At 50.4% G+C, this 17,954-nt stretch overlaps 6 protein-coding genes across 8 annotated transcripts in view; 2 read left to right on the top strand and 4 right to left on the bottom strand.

The window, feature by feature from the left end:
• The first annotated feature begins 27 nt into the window (after positions 1-27).
• LOC6505197 (nucleoporin Nup35) lies at positions 28-1,501 on the top strand. The gene is made up of 2 exons (XM_001965493.4): positions 28-452; positions 520-1,501. Exons 1-2 carry the CDS (start codon positions 302-304, stop codon positions 1,392-1,394), a joined length of 1,026 nt encoding a protein of 341 aa, XP_001965529.1. The 5' UTR covers positions 28-301; the 3' UTR covers positions 1,395-1,501.
• On the bottom strand, positions 1,415-2,481 carry LOC6505064 (glucose-induced degradation protein 8-B homolog). 2 transcript variants are annotated; one of them, XM_014904787.3, is made up of 3 exons: positions 2,376-2,481; positions 2,198-2,325; positions 1,415-2,120 (listed from the first exon to the last, which is right to left on the bottom strand). In XM_014904787.3, exons 2-3 carry the CDS (start codon positions 2,313-2,315, stop codon positions 1,561-1,563), a joined length of 678 nt encoding a protein of 225 aa, XP_014760273.1. In that variant the 5' UTR covers positions 2,316-2,325; positions 2,376-2,481; the 3' UTR covers positions 1,415-1,560. The 2 variants fall into 2 exon arrangements, with proteins under 2 accessions (XP_014760273.1, XP_001965530.1); XM_001965494.4 differs by having other exon boundaries at positions 2,198-2,473.
• A 178-nt stretch (positions 2,482-2,659) lies between these two features.
• Positions 2,660-5,276, bottom strand: LOC6505063 (inhibitor of growth protein 3). Its single transcript, XM_001965495.3, has 2 exons — positions 5,046-5,276; positions 2,660-4,971 (listed from the first exon to the last, which is right to left on the bottom strand). Exons 1-2 carry the CDS (start codon positions 5,143-5,145, stop codon positions 2,900-2,902), a joined length of 2,172 nt encoding a protein of 723 aa, XP_001965531.1. The 5' UTR covers positions 5,146-5,276; the 3' UTR covers positions 2,660-2,899.
• Positions 5,277-6,470: 1,194 nt separating this feature from the next.
• Positions 6,471-10,412, bottom strand: LOC6505062 (C-mannosyltransferase dpy-19 homolog). The gene is made up of 7 exons (XM_001965496.4): positions 10,193-10,412; positions 9,867-10,128; positions 9,478-9,799; positions 7,992-9,419; positions 7,738-7,931; positions 7,513-7,638; positions 6,471-7,447 (listed from the first exon to the last, which is right to left on the bottom strand). The coding sequence occupies exons 1-7, from the start codon at positions 10,236-10,238 to the stop codon at positions 7,243-7,245; spliced, it is 2,583 nt and encodes an 860-aa protein (XP_001965532.1). The 5' UTR covers positions 10,239-10,412; the 3' UTR covers positions 6,471-7,242.
• Positions 10,413-10,602: 190 nt separating this feature from the next.
• Positions 10,603-17,954, top strand: part of LOC116655038 (serine/threonine-protein kinase fused) — a 50,477-nt gene continuing 43,125 nt past the window's right edge. The window contains exons 1-2 of one of the 2 annotated variants that reach the window (XM_001965497.4): positions 10,603-12,281; positions 12,339-13,934. In XM_001965497.4, coding sequence (XP_001965533.2) covers positions 10,747-12,281; positions 12,339-13,272 — 2,469 coding nt within the window. In that variant the 5' untranslated portion in view covers positions 10,603-10,746 and the 3' untranslated portion in view covers positions 13,273-13,934. Of the gene's footprint in view, positions 12,282-12,338; positions 13,935-17,954 lie in introns of those variants that run through there. The other variant, XR_004310179.2, reaches the window with a different exon arrangement.
• Positions 13,305-15,752, bottom strand: LOC6505061 (zinc metalloproteinase nas-7). The gene is made up of 4 exons (XM_032452002.2): positions 15,369-15,752; positions 14,523-14,696; positions 14,018-14,454; positions 13,305-13,487 (listed from the first exon to the last, which is right to left on the bottom strand). The coding sequence occupies exons 1-4, from the start codon at positions 15,616-15,618 to the stop codon at positions 13,305-13,307; spliced, it is 1,044 nt and encodes a 347-aa protein (XP_032307893.1). The 5' UTR covers positions 15,619-15,752.

The raw sequence follows: 17,954 nt of genomic DNA, 5'->3' as shown, positions 1-17,954 counted from the left end.
TGTTATCGAACTTTTGAAAATATCGATGTCCGGTAGCTTCCATCGAACTTTGTATCCCGGAATTTACGTTTAAAGGACATTTTTATGCCTTTAGATCGCATTCTCAATATATATACTACCGAATAAGATCAGAAAAATTCAAATCAATAACCTTATTTAAAAAAAGTGACTTTAAAACGCCATCATCAAAAACGAGCGTTTGTGTCATCACTAACTGCTCCGAAGAATTGAATTCAACGTTTTTATTATTTGTGGTTTTTTCTTTGTTGCTGTTCGTTAAACGTTTGAATTTGCCTTTGCCATGGAGCCGATGACCCTGGGTAGCCCGGTGAACAGCCCCGGATCCAATCAGAACCAGTACCTGCCGCCCTTCCTCATGGGCGATCCACAAAACATGACGCCTCACAAGAACACGCTCTCCCCAAAGCCGGGACGCTACAACGTGAGTTTCGGTAAGTCTACGCCCTTGAGATTGCATGAACTGCTCAGGAGGTTACTTCAAATCGCCCACATCCACAGCCACATCCCCTGGCGGCAGCAACTCCCAAGACTTCAACCGCTCCACTTACAACAACCGCACTCTGTTCGGGTCTGGCGGAGGAGGTCCAAATGCTTCCGCTGCGGCTGTCAGTGCCAACACCTCCATGGCTGCCGCTGCCCATGCCCATGCACACACTCTCAGCCATCAGGCGGGACCGCCGACACAGGGTCTGTTCGATTCCCTGCGCGAGAACACCGCTTCCACGCCGCAGCGCAATCACTTGAGCCTGCTGAACCTGCAGTCACCCAACCAGAGCATGGGACCAAATCAGAGCTACCAGAGTTATCAGACCAACGACTCGTTCGCGCCCGCAGCTCCCGTGAACGCATCTATGCGTGCCCTGTACTCGCCGCTGGGAGCCACTGCCTCTCCCGGACCGGGATTGGTGGCAACTCCCGGACCCACAGGAGCTGACCTAGCAGCTGCCTTTTGGGTAACCATCTTTGGCTTTGCTCCGGGCGCCAACTCCATGGTCCTGCAGCACTTCACACTATGCGGCACCATTGTGGATGTTGTGCATGCCCCCCAGAACGGCAACTGGATGCATGTGCGCTTCTCCTCGCGCATCGAGAGCGACAAGGCGCTCAACTACAACCACAAGGTGATAGCCGGCAACGTTATGGTGGGCGTAACACGCTGTACAGATCGCTCGGTGATCGACAAGGAGAACAGCAGTTCGGTCGCCAATTCGGAATCCATTTCTGGTCCACCCAGCACACCAAAAATTCGTCCGTTTGCCCAGCAGGGCTACAAGCTGGCCCAAAATGAGAGCACCGTATCGCCACCAAGAGATGTGCCCCAGAGGAGTTCGGGGCTGGTGAACAAGGCCATGGACCTCATTTTCGGCTGGTGATTGGAATGAAACTCGGGCTGTTTCCGGCTACTTATTTAATAATCACTGCGTACATCCTATCCAGCATTCATACATTATTCTTATTAAAAAATGATTCAATAGCAAAAGCAAAAGATTTTTAAGGGATGCTCCTGCTCCTGCTCCTGCCCAGACAGCAATTTCCAGGTTACTTTGAATCGAGATGCGCCGTCTCCAGGTTCTTCATCTTGGGATAGTTGATCGAACGGCTGTCGAGTGTGGACTGCGCCCAGAGTATCACCTTGAGCAGGAACATCATCTTGGGAGTCGAATCCTCGCTGTGCTCGCACCGCAGTATGGCCGAGTTCAGCTCACTAGCGATCTTCTGTCGATACGACTGCTCCAACAGGTCGGCAAAGGGGCTCTCCTGTGGCTTCTCGAAGGCGAGCAGGGCCAGTGTTCGCTCCAGCTCGAACATGGCCTCCTCCCCGCTCTCCGACAGCTTGCTCTGGGCGAAGGCCAGTGCCTCCTCCACCTTGCCGGCGCGGATGAGCTCGATTAGCTGCAGCTGCTGCAGGTGGAAGAACAGGTACCGGTCGCTGCCCAGCAGCTCCGGGTGCAGTTGGTTCACCAGTTGGGTGGCCTCCTCGATGCGTCCCGCCTGGACCGCCTCACGGATGAGAATACGGTCGTCCAGACTACTCAGTTCCACGCTGGGTTCCAAATCTGCTTCATGCTGGAACTTTTCGGCGGCCTCCTTAAAGCCCTCTGGACGCGGAAAGGATTAGGACAAAGGATTAGTCAGCGATATATCCAAGCCTGGAGGAGTAGGGGAAAATAGTTACCCGTCACCAAGTAGTTCATTATTAGGCGATTCATGTCTGCCTGCTTGAAAGGAAACTGCTCCAATCGCGCCAGCCACTCCTCCTTGCTGATGGCCTCCGATTTGTCGTTGTAGCTCATCTTCTTGTTCCTGCGTATCTTGCCAATCTTGAGGCCGTTTGTTTACTGTTTATTGTTTACCTATTGTTCTGCAGAAATGACGCTGCTCCGTGAATTTTCTTTTCTTTCCCGATTTATCTACAGCAGACACACGCACACCAATGCACCTATGCACACACAAGCGATTGCACCGAGTGCATAGCTATCGTAAGTGCCATCTCTAGCGCGAAGGAAATTGAGGGTGTGGCAACACTGGCGTCGATAACTATCGATAGCAAAACGTTCAATTAAATTTGAAATTTTTATTCATTTTTGTTTGTTATATTTTTTCAATTATTTAAAATATATACTTAAAAATACAGAAATTCCCTTGCTGACCTTAATTTATTTTATAGTTTCTGTTGCTCGATTTTGTGTGTGTACATTTAAGCATATACATTTGGAATCCCGCCCAGCGCTCTGGTCTAGCGACGTCCCCAAGTGCCAGTACCCCCTGCACTACCAACTCCAGTCCCGCCCCCGGCTACGCTCCCACCTCCGGATGTGTGCCCGCCTCCGCCACGCCCTCCGCCACGGAAGAGGGGCGCCAGCAGGCGGTGTCAGCCTCAGTTCTTCCGATTTCCGCGACGCCGCATCGAGGCGGTGCACTTGGGGCAGTACCACTTGCCCTTCGGCGGCTGGGTAATGCCCACGCAGGGATAGTGGAACCATTCGTAGGGACAGGCGTCATTGTCGCAGGCAACCATGTCGCCATAGGACACCTGGTTGCAGGTGCAATAACGTGGCTCGTTGGGATCATAGGACCACTCGCCCTCGTTGCTCTGCTCCACCACGAGTCCGTTTTCGCCGATGGTGAGGCTAGAGCCGGGATTCATGGAGCTGCCGGTGGGATGGCTGATGGTGGTTACCCCAGAGCCGGGTACACCAATGCCTCCAGTACCTGCTCCGGCTGCGCCACCACCTCCGACTCCAGTTCCAGCACCTCCGGCAGCATTGGAGCCAGCTCCGGTCAGGGTACCCGTTCCACCAGCGCCCAGTGTCAGCGATCCGTGCGCTAGGGCGTTTCCGCCCAGACTCGAGTTGGCCGCTGCAGCCGCCGCCGCCGAGTTGAGCATCTCCACCGACTCCACGCTCATCGAAGAGGTGGAAGAGGCTATGGAGTTGCCCGAGGAAGAGCCGCCCAGCGCCTGCACTGCCAAAGTAGAGGGTATAGCCAACTGTGTTGTGGTAATCTTCTTCTTTTTGTGGTTCTTCTCCTGATGGTGGCTGCCGTGGCTGCTGGTACTGTGATGGTGTCCATGTCCGTGCCCATGACCGTGTCCATGGCCATGGCCATGGCTGCTGTGGTGCGTTTGAGAGTGGTGGGAGTGATGCGAGCCACTGCCGCCTGAAGCAGCCACGGCGGTTGTAAGAGTTGCTCCTCCAGCCACCGTTGCAGTTGCTCCGCCAGCAGTCTGGAGGCCTCCCTGACCCGCCTGCGACCATAACTCGGCCGTGGTGCCGCCTGCTCCGTGCAGGGTTGCCTCATAGTTGGCTTTCATGCTGGCTTCGTAGCTGGCATTCAGACTCGCCGTTCTCCGGCCCTGCTGCATCTGCTTGGTGGCCACAATGGCCTGACTGGCCGCCGCTGCTATGGCACTGGTAGCTGAGGCACCTCCGCCCAGCTGCTGCAGATACGTTACTGTGGCTGTGGGAGTCGCATGGCCTCCGTGTCCATGGGAGCCTCCAGCCGTGGCCAATGGTGTCACTGTAGCTCCTCCAGCTCCAGCTGTTGTTGCCGCGCCACCTCCTCCAGCACTGAGAACCGTGTGCGCCAAGTTCGCGGGCAATTGACGGACCACCGAGCCTGTAGTTCCAGCCAGGGAGGCAGTTGTAAGGTTGGTTCCCGCAGCAGCCACACCCACACTTACACCAACCGCCACCGGCAGTGTGAGATGTGTGGTGGTTATGTGGTTGCTTGCTTGGGCTTGTGTTTGAGCAGGTGAGACAGTGGCCAGGCCGGCGGCAACGGCTGTAGGAACCGCGGCTCCCACGTTGCTGGTGGAACCAGAGTTGGAGCCGGAGGCCACTGCAGGCAGAGAGTGATTGAGATTGGCTCGCTTCTCCTGGACGGGAACAGTGCAGATAGTTTCGCGACGCTTCTCCAGCTTCCGGTGACGTTGGCTGGCACTGAGTTGTGCAGCCGAGAGGCTGGAGAGGGCGTTGCCCGAGATAGTGCTACCTGATCCACCGCCGGAACCGCTGGAAATGCCCATGGAACCGGAGCCTGCACCTGAACTGGAAGAGCCGGATACATTGTTGACCAGGCTGTTGGCCGTACTGGCTCCATAGTATCGGTTCTCCTTTTGGTTCATGCTCATCAGCAGGGCAGTGGCCGCCGTTGAGTTGCCGTCAAGCTCCAAGGAGCGACGTTCGAGAATCTCGGTGATGCCGTTGTTGTCCGCCTCGAGCTCGCACTTGAACTTAAATAGCTCGCTGTCCAGGCGGCGAAGGTAGCGCTCCACCAGCTCGTGGATCTGAGTGGCAATGGCCACCTTCTCGTCAGCATCTTCCATCACTTTAAAGTACTCGCCGCGGAGACTGTGGAACTCCGTGTCCATGGACTCGTGCTGCAGTTCGTCACGCTTGCACTGCTTAAAGAACAGATGTGCCTTCTTGTCCAGTGAGTCCATGTTGTCTGTCAGAGGAATTAAATTACAATTTTGCTTGCTTTAACGCGAATTCGACCAACTATATGAGACTTGTACTCACTTTGCACGGCTAGATCAAGTTCGCGCATCTCCGTAAAACGATCGCGCAGCTCCTGGGGCAGGTGCTCGATCATTTCCAAATAGTCCTCAAGGTAAAGCATGATGTTAGGGTAGTTGGGGCCGCAAGGATTGCGGGTAAAATAGCAAAAATTAAGTTTTTTCCTCGCTTGTAAATGAAAAATGCGTCTTTTGGGTTCAGTGTTGGGAAACGTTTGAATGAGTGTTTGCTAGAGATGGGAAATGTCCGATAGCATAATGTTACTAACATTTTTTTAATTTTTTACTTAGTTTATTGTTTTAATATTTTTTAAATTTACAAAATATTTCTTACTCAATATATTTATAACATTTTTATTGAAAAAAAAATAAACAACATTTTTATAAATTTTTTACCAAATATATATTTGCCAATATTCATCCGATTCTCAATCGGAATGTTTTAAATGATTTGGGGATCGATTCCCCATCATTCTGCATCAAAATCTGGGGACATAATATTTTTCAAATTTTTTCTCAAAATTTCCAGGGGGTCCCCTTCAAAAACACCGGGAATGCGTTTATGACCCTCTCGAAGGCTATATCTCCGCCAATATTCATCCGATTCTCAATCGGAATGTTTTAAATGATTTGGGGATCGATTCCCCATCATTCTGCATCAAAATCTGGGGACACAATATTTTTTAAATTTTTTCTCAAAATTTCCAGGGGGTCCCCTTCAAAAACACCGGGAATGCGTTTATGACCCTCTCGAAGGCTATATCTCCGCCAATATTCATCCGATTCTCAATCGGAATGTTTTAAATGATTTGGGGATCGATTCCCCATCATTCTGCATCAAAATCTGGGGACATAATATTTTTCAAATTTTTTCTCAAAATTTCCAGGGGGTCCCCTTCAAAAACACCGGGAATGCGTTTATGACCCTCTCGAAGGCTATATCTCCGCCAATATTCATCCGATTCTCAATCGGAATGTTTTAAATGATTTGGGGATCGATTCCCCATCATTCTGCATCAAAATCTGGGGACACAATATTTTTTAAATTTTTTCTCAAAATTTCCAGGGGGTCCCCTTCAAAAACACCGGGAATGCCTTTATGACCCTCTCTAAGGCTATATCTCCGCGAAAATTCATCCGATTCTTGATCGGAATGTTTTAAATGATTTGGGGATCAATTCCCCATTACTCTGCATCAAAATCTGGGGGCACAATATTTTTTAAATTTTTTTGTCAAAATTTCCAGGGGGTCCCCTTCAAAAACTCCGGGAATGCCCCTACGACCCTCTCGAAGGCTGTATCTCCGCCAAAATTCATCCGATTCTTGATCGGAATGTTTTAAATGATTTGGGGATCGATTCCCCATCATTCGGCATCATTTTTAATTTTTTAAAAGTCAATTAAAACATTTAGTTTTTGTTCAACTGTATGCTTTGTAATATTTTATTTATTTTGTGACAAATGCAGACTCTTCGCCCTTAGACATTTGCCAACTGCCGTTATTTCTTGGGTCTGGATTTGGGATCATGGACTCGGGGCACATCCTACTCCTATCCAGCTTCCTGTCAGTGCCCCAGTAGACCACGCGTCAGATATAGGACTACATACACACATACATATACATAATTGTAAAAAGCTTAGCTTAAACTTAACGAAAGTATTATAGTTTAGAGTCGGTCCGCTAGGTTAACTTAGCTAGGATTAACTTATGCGAATGCGAGGACGCTGGAGCGAACGGGCGCAGGCGCGGGGAATGATCCAAATGGAAGCGAAACGGAAACGGAAATGGAAGCGGATGATTTGATCTGAACCATTATCCAAATCTGAATCGGAAACGGAAACGAGTTAAGCTGCTAAATGCACTTAATTGCTAGCTAACGAAAGGAAGGGCATCCCACCTGATTATTTGGGAGCTGTGGGCGGTAGCAGGTAGCAGGCGGGGGCTATGGACTTACCATGATCTGGCACCTTAGTCCAAGCAAATACTAAACGTAATCGGTAATACACAAATATATATCGCAAATCGCTAATCCCTAGTCACATAGCTACGACAAACACAACACAGTCGATGATGGTTGTTCCCCCCGTCATCGTCATCCCACCAACCCACCATCCCCATACCCCATACCAATACCCATTTCCCTAATCACTCTCATTCCAATATCGTTCATCCTGCCGCCCCCCGCCCCCTGCTCCCACTCCTAGATGGACATCTCTGGCATCTTGTTGTGCTTCAGATTGATTTGGACGCTCTGGGAGAACATCTTGATGATACCGTAGTGATCGTTGGCGTATACTTTCAGGAAACTGGGAACGTTCTTGTGGAGCAGCTCGTGACAGAATTGTGGATATTTTCGGTAAGCGGGCTGCTTCTCATCCCAGATGGCCAGCACATCGCAGTCGTCCCTGGAGACAAGGAAAAGGGCGAGTCTTAACCCTCTATACCTCATTCTAATCTATTCCATTCTTACCGCACTTCGTTCTTGCACTCATCCAGCGATATGATCAAGTACTGGATCTTCAGTCGAGCACACTGATTGTAGATATCCGACGATTGCTGGCGACTGTAAATGGAATACACGTGCTCGGTCCGTTCCCTGCGTGAAGTACGGACAATATTACGGGTTAATAGGAGTAAGACAGAGAGTACTATAACTATTTTCATCTCTCTCTTATTGGAGAACCGGGAAACTTACGCCATTTGACGCATATCCAGGTGGGCATGATTCACAATGGGCCGCTTGGTGGTCAGGTGCACCGTGCCGATAATCTCCACGGGACCGGCAAAGACTGCATCCCGCTCCGTATTCAGCTTGATCCATTCCAGCATGCTGTCCAAGTCATCAGGGCTTTGGGAGTATCTGGTGGGGAAGTATTCCTCGCGGATGTTCTACGAGAAGTACGGCGTAGTAGTGGAATGGGGATATATTTTGAAATATGGATAACCTACCACCATTCCTGGATCAAACATGCTGAGGAGGAAGACGGCCAGCGAGACAGACCAGAAGATGTTGCGCTGGCGATGGTACCACACCTTCGAGCAGATGGTGGGCGCTATGACGCAGCCCTGGGTGAAGCTCAGGAAGAACAGTTTGCGCACCGCCAGTCCCACCACGGTGAAGACGAGCATCTGTATGAAGCTGTAGACGTAGTGCAGGCTAAGGATTTGGGCATTCGCCGTGGGCACTACGGAACTGCGTCGGGCGGAGGAGCTACGCTTCGGCCGCCGCTCATTACTGCTCGGCATGGGCTGTTCCTTCTCATCCGGATCCGGTTGCTCATCATTATTTTGTTCATCTTCGCTGCGGGACATGGACGGTAGAGTTTCGGAGGCCAGGTCCTCCTTTTCTATATCATCCTCGCGGAACATTTCCTCCTTCTCGGTGGGCATTGGGTCAGGTACATCTCCGCCACCCGCCTCTTTGGTTTCCTGGGCGCGTTCCTTGCGCTGCTTGTCGCTGTTACGATGGATCTGCTCCTTCAGCCGCCGGATATCCTGCATAAAGTTGTCCCTGGCCGCAGGCGGCTCCTGGCGCAGTCGTGCCTGGGTGCGCTTATACCGCTCGTAGTCGTGGTCGCAGCTGTCGAGCAGTCGGAAGCACTGCTGCAGTCGGGCCTCTGTCTGCTTATTGGACATATCGCCCATGGAGACGCGATGCTCTTCGAGGAAATCCTCCAGGACATAATTCCTAGCACGTTCACGCTGCTCCTCGCTGATGGCGCTAACGGGAGCTCCACTCTTGCGCCAACGGCGGAAGAACATGGCCAGCATCACCACGCCATACATGCAGTAGGGCTTCACAATGAGCGTCTTCACCAGCTGCCACAATTCCGGCCAGGCCACGCGGGCGTACAGTGGATTGCAGGCGGATAGGTTGGTGACGAAGCCCACCTCGATCTGGAGGGCCCAGTGAGCCCACAATTCGCTGTAATGGGTATGCGGTCCATCCGCCACACTGAGCACTCCGGCGCGGCAGAGCAGCTCCAGCATTTTGCCCTGCATGCTGCTGGCAAAGAGCAAGGCCAACAGGATGAACTTCAGGGAGAAGTAGTCGCCCTGTAGAGGATCGTGGTGGCCCTGCCGACGACTGCGCACTTGGCGCACATGACGCACCACCGTGATGAGGAAGAGGGAAAAGGAGACACTCAGTTGCCAGGTGAAGAGCAGCTGGTTGTTGCCGTGCGACAGGATAAAGGCCAGGGCATGGGCCAGTATGTGCGAGAGGGAGTAGTCAAAGGCAAAGGAATTGGCCAGGCCGGTGGGCAAGGCGCTCAGGTTCCACGAAGTCATAACAATAATAATCTGGGTGGTGAAAATGATAGTGGAGAACTGCCAGGAGAGCATGGCGCAGGCGGTGAACACGGCCATAGCAAAGATCTGAAATGGAAACTGCAATTAGGAAAGGCTTCTCCTCGCTCAAATCCAAAATCCAAACCATAAACAATCGCGACGTATGCCGTTGGCGGTGTATGATGCGTCCAATACAAATGCACAGGTAGAACATCTGCAGGAATATGAACGGGAAGGCAAAGTTCTCTCTGGCCAGCGGACGTTCATATATCTTGGCCACAAAGCTGTGGAACATGAGATACGAGATCACACCGTATATTCCCCCGAAAACATTTTCGCTTAGCAGTGTCCCGTAGAGATACAACACCAGCAAAGTGACACCGCCCATGAGCCACACGAACTCCAGGTAGAACTGCATGGGCTGCACCATCGGATTGAAGCCGGTGCGCACTATATGGAAGAAGTATCTGAGAAGCAAGACAAGAATAGATATGATTAAATGGGGAATCAAGTGGTTGCCACTTGAAATCTTACGCCGTAACCAATTCCGGCAGCACATAGAAGCGCTGCAGTACATTCACACTGTGCGGATACTCGATGTCCGTGACGTTCTTAAGCTGCTCGTATCCATGCCAAAAATTTGGGCTTTCGGCCAGCCGCTTGTAGAAAGCAAAATACAAAGCATCCTCACGCCGCAGCAGGGCCTCACGTTCCAGTTGATTTAATTGCTGGATATTTGTGCGCGTCTCGAATATCACCCGGACATGTAGCACATACAGAAAGAAGAAGCCGGAACCTGTAAAAGATTAACGGTTTAAGAAGATAAGACAGAAATATTGGCCGGCCGGGGAATTACTCACCGATAAGCGCGTGCGACAGGATCACATACAAATTGGGCTGGCGCATCCTGCCGATTTGTATGGTTGGGGGGACGTCTCGTCAACAGTCTCGACTCGTCTCACTGGGTGGCTGCTCCGTCTGATTGGGTCAGTTCAGCGACCATTATTCGTTTCACAATGATTTCCTCTCCTCAGCGTCGGGAAAAAAACACACGGATCAGCTGTTCGGTTCCCTGTTAGAGATGGCACCAGCATCCCTACCCGATAAACCGACTTTTTTTTTATCGAAAATTTTATGAAATATAATTTTTAAAATTTATATAATGTTTCTCCCTGATATATAACTAAATTCTTTGTTCCTTAAACCATTTAAAAAGGTTTTAAATATTTAATATTAACCATTTTATCGATTCTTTGTCATCCCTACTGGCGTCACTTTGTGAAAAATTCTCGTGTATGGTCACATTAGTTTTTCGCGGAAGGAAAATCGAATAATTCGGTAGTGGGAAACCGGGAAGCCGAACGGAAGAGATTCCATCAAAAGTCCTCAATTCCTTTAGCCATTGTTAGCAGTCATGGACCGCTACTCGGTGAGCTCGCTGGTGGGCCAAGGCTCCTTCGGCTGCGTCTACAAGGCGCTGCGCAAAGCGGATGGCAAAATGGTGGCCATCAAGGTCATCTCTAAGCGGGGACGCTCCGCTAGGGAGCTGAAGAATCTGCGACGCGAATGCGAAATCCAAGCCAGATTGAAGCACCCCCATGTCATCGAGATGATAGAGTCCCTGGAGTCCAAGATGGATCTCTACGTGATCACCGAGTTTGCCCTGATGGACCTGAACAGGTACCTGACCTACAACGGTCCCATGGAAGAGGAGCCGGGCCGGCGCGTCATAGGGCATCTGGTGTCTGCCTTGTATTACCTGCACGCCAATCGCATCCTCCACCGGGATCTGAAGCCACAGAATGTGCTGCTGGACAAGAACATGCACGCCAAGCTCTGTGATTTCGGTTTGGCGCGGAACATGACTCTGGGCACCCATGTTCTCACCTCCATCAAGGGCACCCCTTTGTACATGGCGCCCGAGTTGCTGGCCGAGCAGCCGTACGATCACCAGGCGGACCTGTGGTCCCTGGGCTGCATTGCCTACGAGAGTCTGGCCGGGCAGCCACCGTTCTGCGCCAGTTCCATTGTCACTCTGATCACGGTGATCAAGCACGAGGACGTCAAGTGGCCCAGCACGCTGAGCAGCGAGTGCCGCTCGTTCCTGCAGGGCCTGCTGGAGAAGGATCCTGTCCAAAGGACTTCATGGACACAACTGTTGTGTCATCCCTTCGTCGAGGGGCGTCTCTTTCTGGCCGACATGCATGCCGAGGCTGCCCAGGAGTCGCCCTTCACCAATCCCGATGTCAAGCCCCCTAAGCCGGCCAGATCCTCGGCAATCTCCCGGCAGGAAGCATCCGATTTGCACGACGCCCTGGCTGCTTTGAGTTTTGGCGGAAATCTGAGCACCTCGCGCGACAGCATCAACCCCATTGTGGCCAGCGATGTGGAGCCGCTGGAGACGGATGTGGAGGACAATATGAAGCGTGTGGTCATACCCTTTGCAGATGTCTCGCTGCGGGACTTCCCAGCCGTCAGGGCCCCCTTGCACCACCCGATGGCGCAGCATTCGCTGCTGGCGCATCACCCTCTGATAGCGCAACACCAGCTGGCGGTGCAGCAGCCCATGATGGTGCAACATCAGCCTCTGGTCAACTCGCACACTTGCTTCGTTAGCGGAAACTCGAACATGATACTCAACCACATGAACGACAACTTCCCTAGCGACTTCAATGCGGCGTCGCTGCGCGGCCAGGTGACCGTCAGGCCGCAGATTCCCTCAGCCGTGCGCCAGTCGCGCAGCAAGGACCTGGAGAAGCGTAAGCTGAGCCAGAACATGGACAACTTTTCGCTGCGACTGGGACAGAGCGTGGACACCGAGGCACACCGCAAAGCCACTGAGATGCTGACCCAGGAGAAGCTCCAGCAAGAGAAGCTACAGCACGAGAAGCAGAAGAACCACAGCCTGAAACAGTCCATGCACTCGGGCGAGGAGAAGCTGAGCAGCGAGTGAGTGCTCCCCAAAGTTCCTCCTGACCTTCACTATTAATCCTGAATCCTTTCTAGCAATACACCCCCATTGCTGCCCGGCTGGGACAGCTGCGACGAGTCCCAGAGTCCGCCCATCGAGAACGACGAGTGGCTGGCCTTCCTCAATCGCTCCGTGCAGGAAATCCTCGATGGGGAACTGGACTCCCTCAAGCAGCACAACCTAGTGAGCATCATTGTGGCGCCACTGCGCAACGCCAAGGCCATCCCTCGGGTGCTGCAGAGTGTGGCCCAACTGCTCTCCCTGCCCTTCGTGCTGGCGGATCCCCTGCTCATTGTCGATCTGGAAATCATCCGCAATGTCTATGTGGACGTGAAGCTGGTGCCCAATCTGATGTACGCTTGCAAGCTGCTGCTCTCTAACCGCCAGCTGACAGACTCCGCCGCCTCCGGCACCCACCCGGCTGGCTCGCTGAGCCGCACACTGCGCAGCATTCCGGAACTCTCGGAGGAGGAGCTGGAAACGGCCAGCAGCTTGTACGAACTGGTCTGCCATTTGGTGCATCTGCAGCAGGCATTCCTCAGCCAGTTCTGCGACGCCGTGGCCATTCTGTCGGCCAACGAGCTCTTCCTTAACTTCCTCACCTACGATTTCAGGCAGGCGGACTCGGACTCGGCCTCCGTCCGGTTGGCTGGCTGCATCCTGGCCCTGCTGGGCTGTGTGCTGCGCGAGTTGCCCGAGAACGCCGAACTGGTGGAACGCATCGTCTTCAGCCCGCGTCTGCGCTTCGCCACGCTCCTGCAGAGTCGCCACCACCTGTTGCGCCAGCGCGCCTGCCAACTGCTCCGCCTCCTGGCCCGCTTCAGTCTGCGCGGTGTGCAGCGTATTTGGGGCGTGGAGCTGCGACAGGCGCTGCAGGAACTGGCCGACAACTACAACTATCCGGCACTGCGCATTGAGGCCGCCCAGACCATCGACGAGATCAGCCAGTTTAGTTTTTTTGTTACCTAGCATATACTCCCCTTTATTGGCATCAGACGGAACTACCCGAAAAGGTCCTGAATGTTGCCCTGGAAGTAGTCCAGCAGATCGTCCAAATAGCTACCAAATCGGTCAAAGTTGAGCAGTAAACCCTCGCTGTTGCAGTCCTGTTCGTACATTTCGTTCAGCTTGGAGACATCCTTGTCGGAGAGGCCGCGCCGCTGTCCCAGCGATGCATAGGGGTCCTGCAAAGGTATGTAACATACAAAATATGACAACCGATAGCCAAAAAATAACTCAACAAGCCTACATCTTCTAAAGTAACTTCGATAACTAGTTCTAAGCGAGATGCATTTGTCTTTTCCTTTCTCTTGACATTTTTCTTTTGAAACAATTGAAATATTTCCAAATATTGGACTCTAGCTCAATCGTATAAGTGTATCTGAAATAGATATCCAAGAATTCGATAGTTCTTCCAATCTGTAGTTGTTAGTTGAAATAAAAGCGTACATGTCCAATGAAAATATGAATGTTTGGAGGAGATGAGAGCACAACCTATGTTATAAACCGTACAGTACCTTTGAGATATACGTATATGTGATTAAAGTATTGTTAAAACAAGCTTCCTAATACTCTAAAGTAGTCCTGAATATGATGAATAAATGTTAAATGGATATTTCCTCCTAATATAACTATTAAGGTCTTCTTATAACACTGTCCCCCCCATCTTATCGGAGAACCAAGATTAACTCGATTTTCTACAACTCTTCCTTACCAATGGCTCGATGGTGGCCTTGCCGTTCTTGCTGAACGCCCTGGAACTGTAGTGCATCACGCTCTGGTAGTCGTACTCCACTCCGAAGTTGGTGATGTGGGTGCGGGCGTACTTGTTGAAGTTGTGGGCATGTCCATCCAGTATATTCTCCCAGTTGATCTTCACGTACTCGTCCCTCTCGGTGGCGCTCTGCTGATGATAGAAACCGAGGGCGTGCAACAGCTCGTGCACCACCACACCGTGGGTGACGCACTTGGGGGTGTTGAGGTTAAGCACCTGACCACCCTGCCGCCGACCGACGCTCGACCAGCAGCCGGAGTAGTTGCCCTTGATCATCAGCCAGTGCTTGTCGCCCTTCTCGTACGGCCGGAAACGGATGCAGGTCCTGTCGTGGTACTCCTTGAAGCCCTTCAGTATCACCATCGTTTGGTTGGCGTCTACAGAACGGGGTAAGCGATTCTATTTAGTCTCCCTTCATAGACTATGGGTTAGCAGCACAGCTCACCAAAGTCCTGGGGATCAATGTAGAAGGGCACAGTCGCATCCGGCCAGGAGAGGCGCTCGTTCAGCAGGCCATTCCTTAGGAGCTCTCGGTGCAGCATTATGTCGCCCTCGAAGAGGCCGCAGTGCTCCCAGATGTTCGAATCGCTGTCCTCCGTCCAGAAATCGAATGCGGGACCTGGAAAATAGTACTTTTTAATCTCCAATTTGGATATTCCAGGGGGTTCTTTCTGTTTGGGTTAAATGGGTGTGCCTTCCTAAGGATTTTTTCATCAGAAAAATTAAAACAAAATTGTTAATAGCAGATTTTGATGTAGATTCATGGGGAATAGATCCACCAATCTTTTAAGGTATTCCTTTTATGAATCGGATCAATATTGCCCAAAATATAGTCTCAGAAAAATTTGGAAAAATTCGAAAAAATATTTTGTGAACAAGTTTTGATGCAAATCGACGTGAAATTGATCCTAAAATCTTTTAAGCTATTCCTTTCAAGAATCGGATGAATATGGCCCACGATATAGCTTCCGATATGGGTCATATTTTGCTTCCTATATTTTTCTTCATTTTTCATTCCCCAACAGGGAACAGGAAAAAATCATTTGAGATTAGCTTTAGTCGGAGATCAATTTAGAATAGAAAAATAAATCTTTAGAGGTAATCCGCTTATAGATCGGATATATATCGAAGAAGATATAGCCTCCAATCGGGGTTAAATTTGCCTACCCTTGGAGTTCTGAAGGAGTTCCCCTTTCAAGGTGGGCACTGATGGAATGTAAATGATTTAGAGATTATAGAGACTAAGCTAAGAAGAAAACACTATTTTTCTCACAGTGCATATATTACATACTGTTGTGCCGTCGCAGCATCTGCATGTTGGCTCCCCATCGGGGTTTTGGAGGCACCTGTGTCCGGAATTTGACTTTTTTCAGAAGAGGAACTGGCGCCTCTGTCTTCGTTTCCGTTTCCGTTTCCAAGCCGGGGTCACTGCCGGCCCATGTCAGGGTCAAGGTCAGAGCCAGTATCCAGAGCACTAGGAGCAGGACAGATGAGGAGGAGGCTGGGCAGGAGGCGATCCGGGGACTTCTAGGCGGTGGCATTGTTTGGATTAAAAAGAAACGCCGGCTGGGCTGCGTCGAGGCTTTTATATGATCGGAGCCATTATGGGGGGGTATCCAAAAAAGGCGGGGCCCTGCCAATTGAAAGTACGAGTGAGTACTGAGTGCCTGGGTACTGGGTAGTGGGTACTCGATACTGACGCGACGGACGCCCACGCCGCCGGATTTATGCATAACATAACGGATTTATAGCCCGCTCAGGGCCCGCTCTCTCTCTTATTTTGATACCCTAACCGAGGGGTATTCCCATTCAAAAGGTATGTGATATTTGATGTACTCCAAGTATTGTTTTTTGATTAGTTTTTTATGTTTTTAAAGTAATAATATTCAATAATATAAAGCATGGGCATGGTTGAGTTTTCTGTTTGTACATTTTTGTGTTCCTAACTTTTTATTCCATTTATTTTTCATTAAAAAGACTACCTCTCTAAGTACCGGGTATTAGTACAGTCGATACGCTCTACCGTTTCCCTTCCTTTCCAACTTGTTTTGACATTCAAATGGGAATCTCAATCCGCGTCCAATGCCGCGTCCGATTGGCTTTTGATTTCAAATTTAACTGGGATACTGGGTTATCAGTGGCAACGACGTGCGCATATGAAAATAGCCCGGGAAGAGTGCCCCCATCCAGGGTATAAGATCCGAGATCCAAAGACCACGTGGGTCACGTCCACTAAAAATGGATGGAAAGCGTTGAATGCAAAGAGTTCTTTGACCCAATCGGAATGGATTCCTGAGATGGATGATGAGTTGCACGGATGGATGGATGAGGTTGATGGAGTGACAGTGGCAAAAGTGAACGAGAGACATCTTCTCCCTTTCTCTGACCCAGACCCGGATGGTGAATTGGATGGTTGGGGGAGTGAGTGGGTCAATGTGGATCTAAAGTGGGTCAAATCACCCACAAGAACACGATCTTTTTTTTTTGGTTAACCCACTAACTCCAGCAAGGAATGCAATTTATTTGGCAGTCGAGCTGGCAATCTACAATCTAGATTCAAACAGAAGACCAATTACTGAAAGCCGGGGGATTCCTTTCTAACTAGTTGTTGCAGTCGCCGAACGTTGCAACAGATTGCAGCCTATTTGCTGCCCACTTTCACTATGAAATTGCACCAAAATCTAAGCTAAGCCAAGCCAAGCCAAGCCAATCCGAGCTAAGCTAAGCTTTTCGAGAACATTTTGGTCATGGCAACTGGAAATGGTTAACCCAAAGCGGTATCCAGCGGATGCCAAACTATCTGAGATGTACTTGATCTTTGTCGAAAAACTTGACATACTTTTTTTCGGTCAACTGACTGACTGGCTGACTGACTGGCTTGCTGGCTTGTTGCAAGTTGCAAGCTTCTCAAAAAAAAAAAAAAAAACTGAAAAAGATTTCGAGCCTCTAGTTCAGCAGAGCGAGGCGGTGGAAAATTCGAGGGAAATCGCGTCATCAAGCATCGCTCAAATGCAATTTTCAATTGAGAAAGTTAAGCGGTCGAGGCAGAGTCTGTGGCAGTGGCAGTGGCTGTGGCAACAACAGATTGCAAATTTGAGACAAGATACATAGCCACATTGAAGTGAGGCATAGATGCAAAAGATATCCAAGCACATAGTTAGATGCCGCCACGGAGCGAGACCGACTCTTTCCACCTCCAGCCGGTAATTGACTTCCTGCTGCAGCAAGGCGCCGCATAGCTGTCGAGAACGTTGTTGCCACTTATTATTCCCATCACTGAGAGAAATCACTATCTCATTTTAGTAATTATTAGTAGCTTAGCTAAGCTTGGTCTTGGCCTTTTCTTACTGTGTAGAGGCTGTTAGGTGGGAGAGATCCGAGAGATCTTGAATCTTGTAGCTTCGGGCTGTGGGTTCTTGTTGTTTTTCACTTTTGGCCCGCGGCAGTCACTTTCTGCGCCAATGGCCCAGAAAACTGCATTGTTTGCCAAGCTATCGAGATTTCAGCTAAAACTGGATGGAGGAGCAACTGGAGCCAAAAAAAAAATAAATAAAATAGCTAGGAGCCAGAGAATGGCGAAGAATTTCTCCACTTCCTTCTGACACGAAACTGTCATCAACATATCAGAGTTTTTGGGTTGTCTTTTGAATTTCGATGCCCAGAAAGGGTAGAGGAGGATCCATAGACCAGAAATGCCTAGTGACAGGTGATCCTCCAATCGGATTTCACTTCCAATTGGAGTTGGAAAAGCGGCTTTCTATGGACACCGCGCTTCCCCTGTTACGGCACCGAAAATCGAATCAAAAATCCATTTAAAAAGCCAACTGCCGTAAAAAATAGTAAACAGTTAACAGCTAACTGCAGCTAACTGCAACCA

This window comes from Drosophila ananassae, chromosome XR (assembly GCF_017639315.1).
Source record: "Drosophila ananassae strain 14024-0371.13 chromosome XR, ASM1763931v2, whole genome shotgun sequence".
Taxonomy (NCBI): Eukaryota; Metazoa; Arthropoda; class Insecta; order Diptera; family Drosophilidae; genus Drosophila; species Drosophila ananassae.
This window is presented reverse-complemented; position numbering and strand designations above follow the sequence as displayed.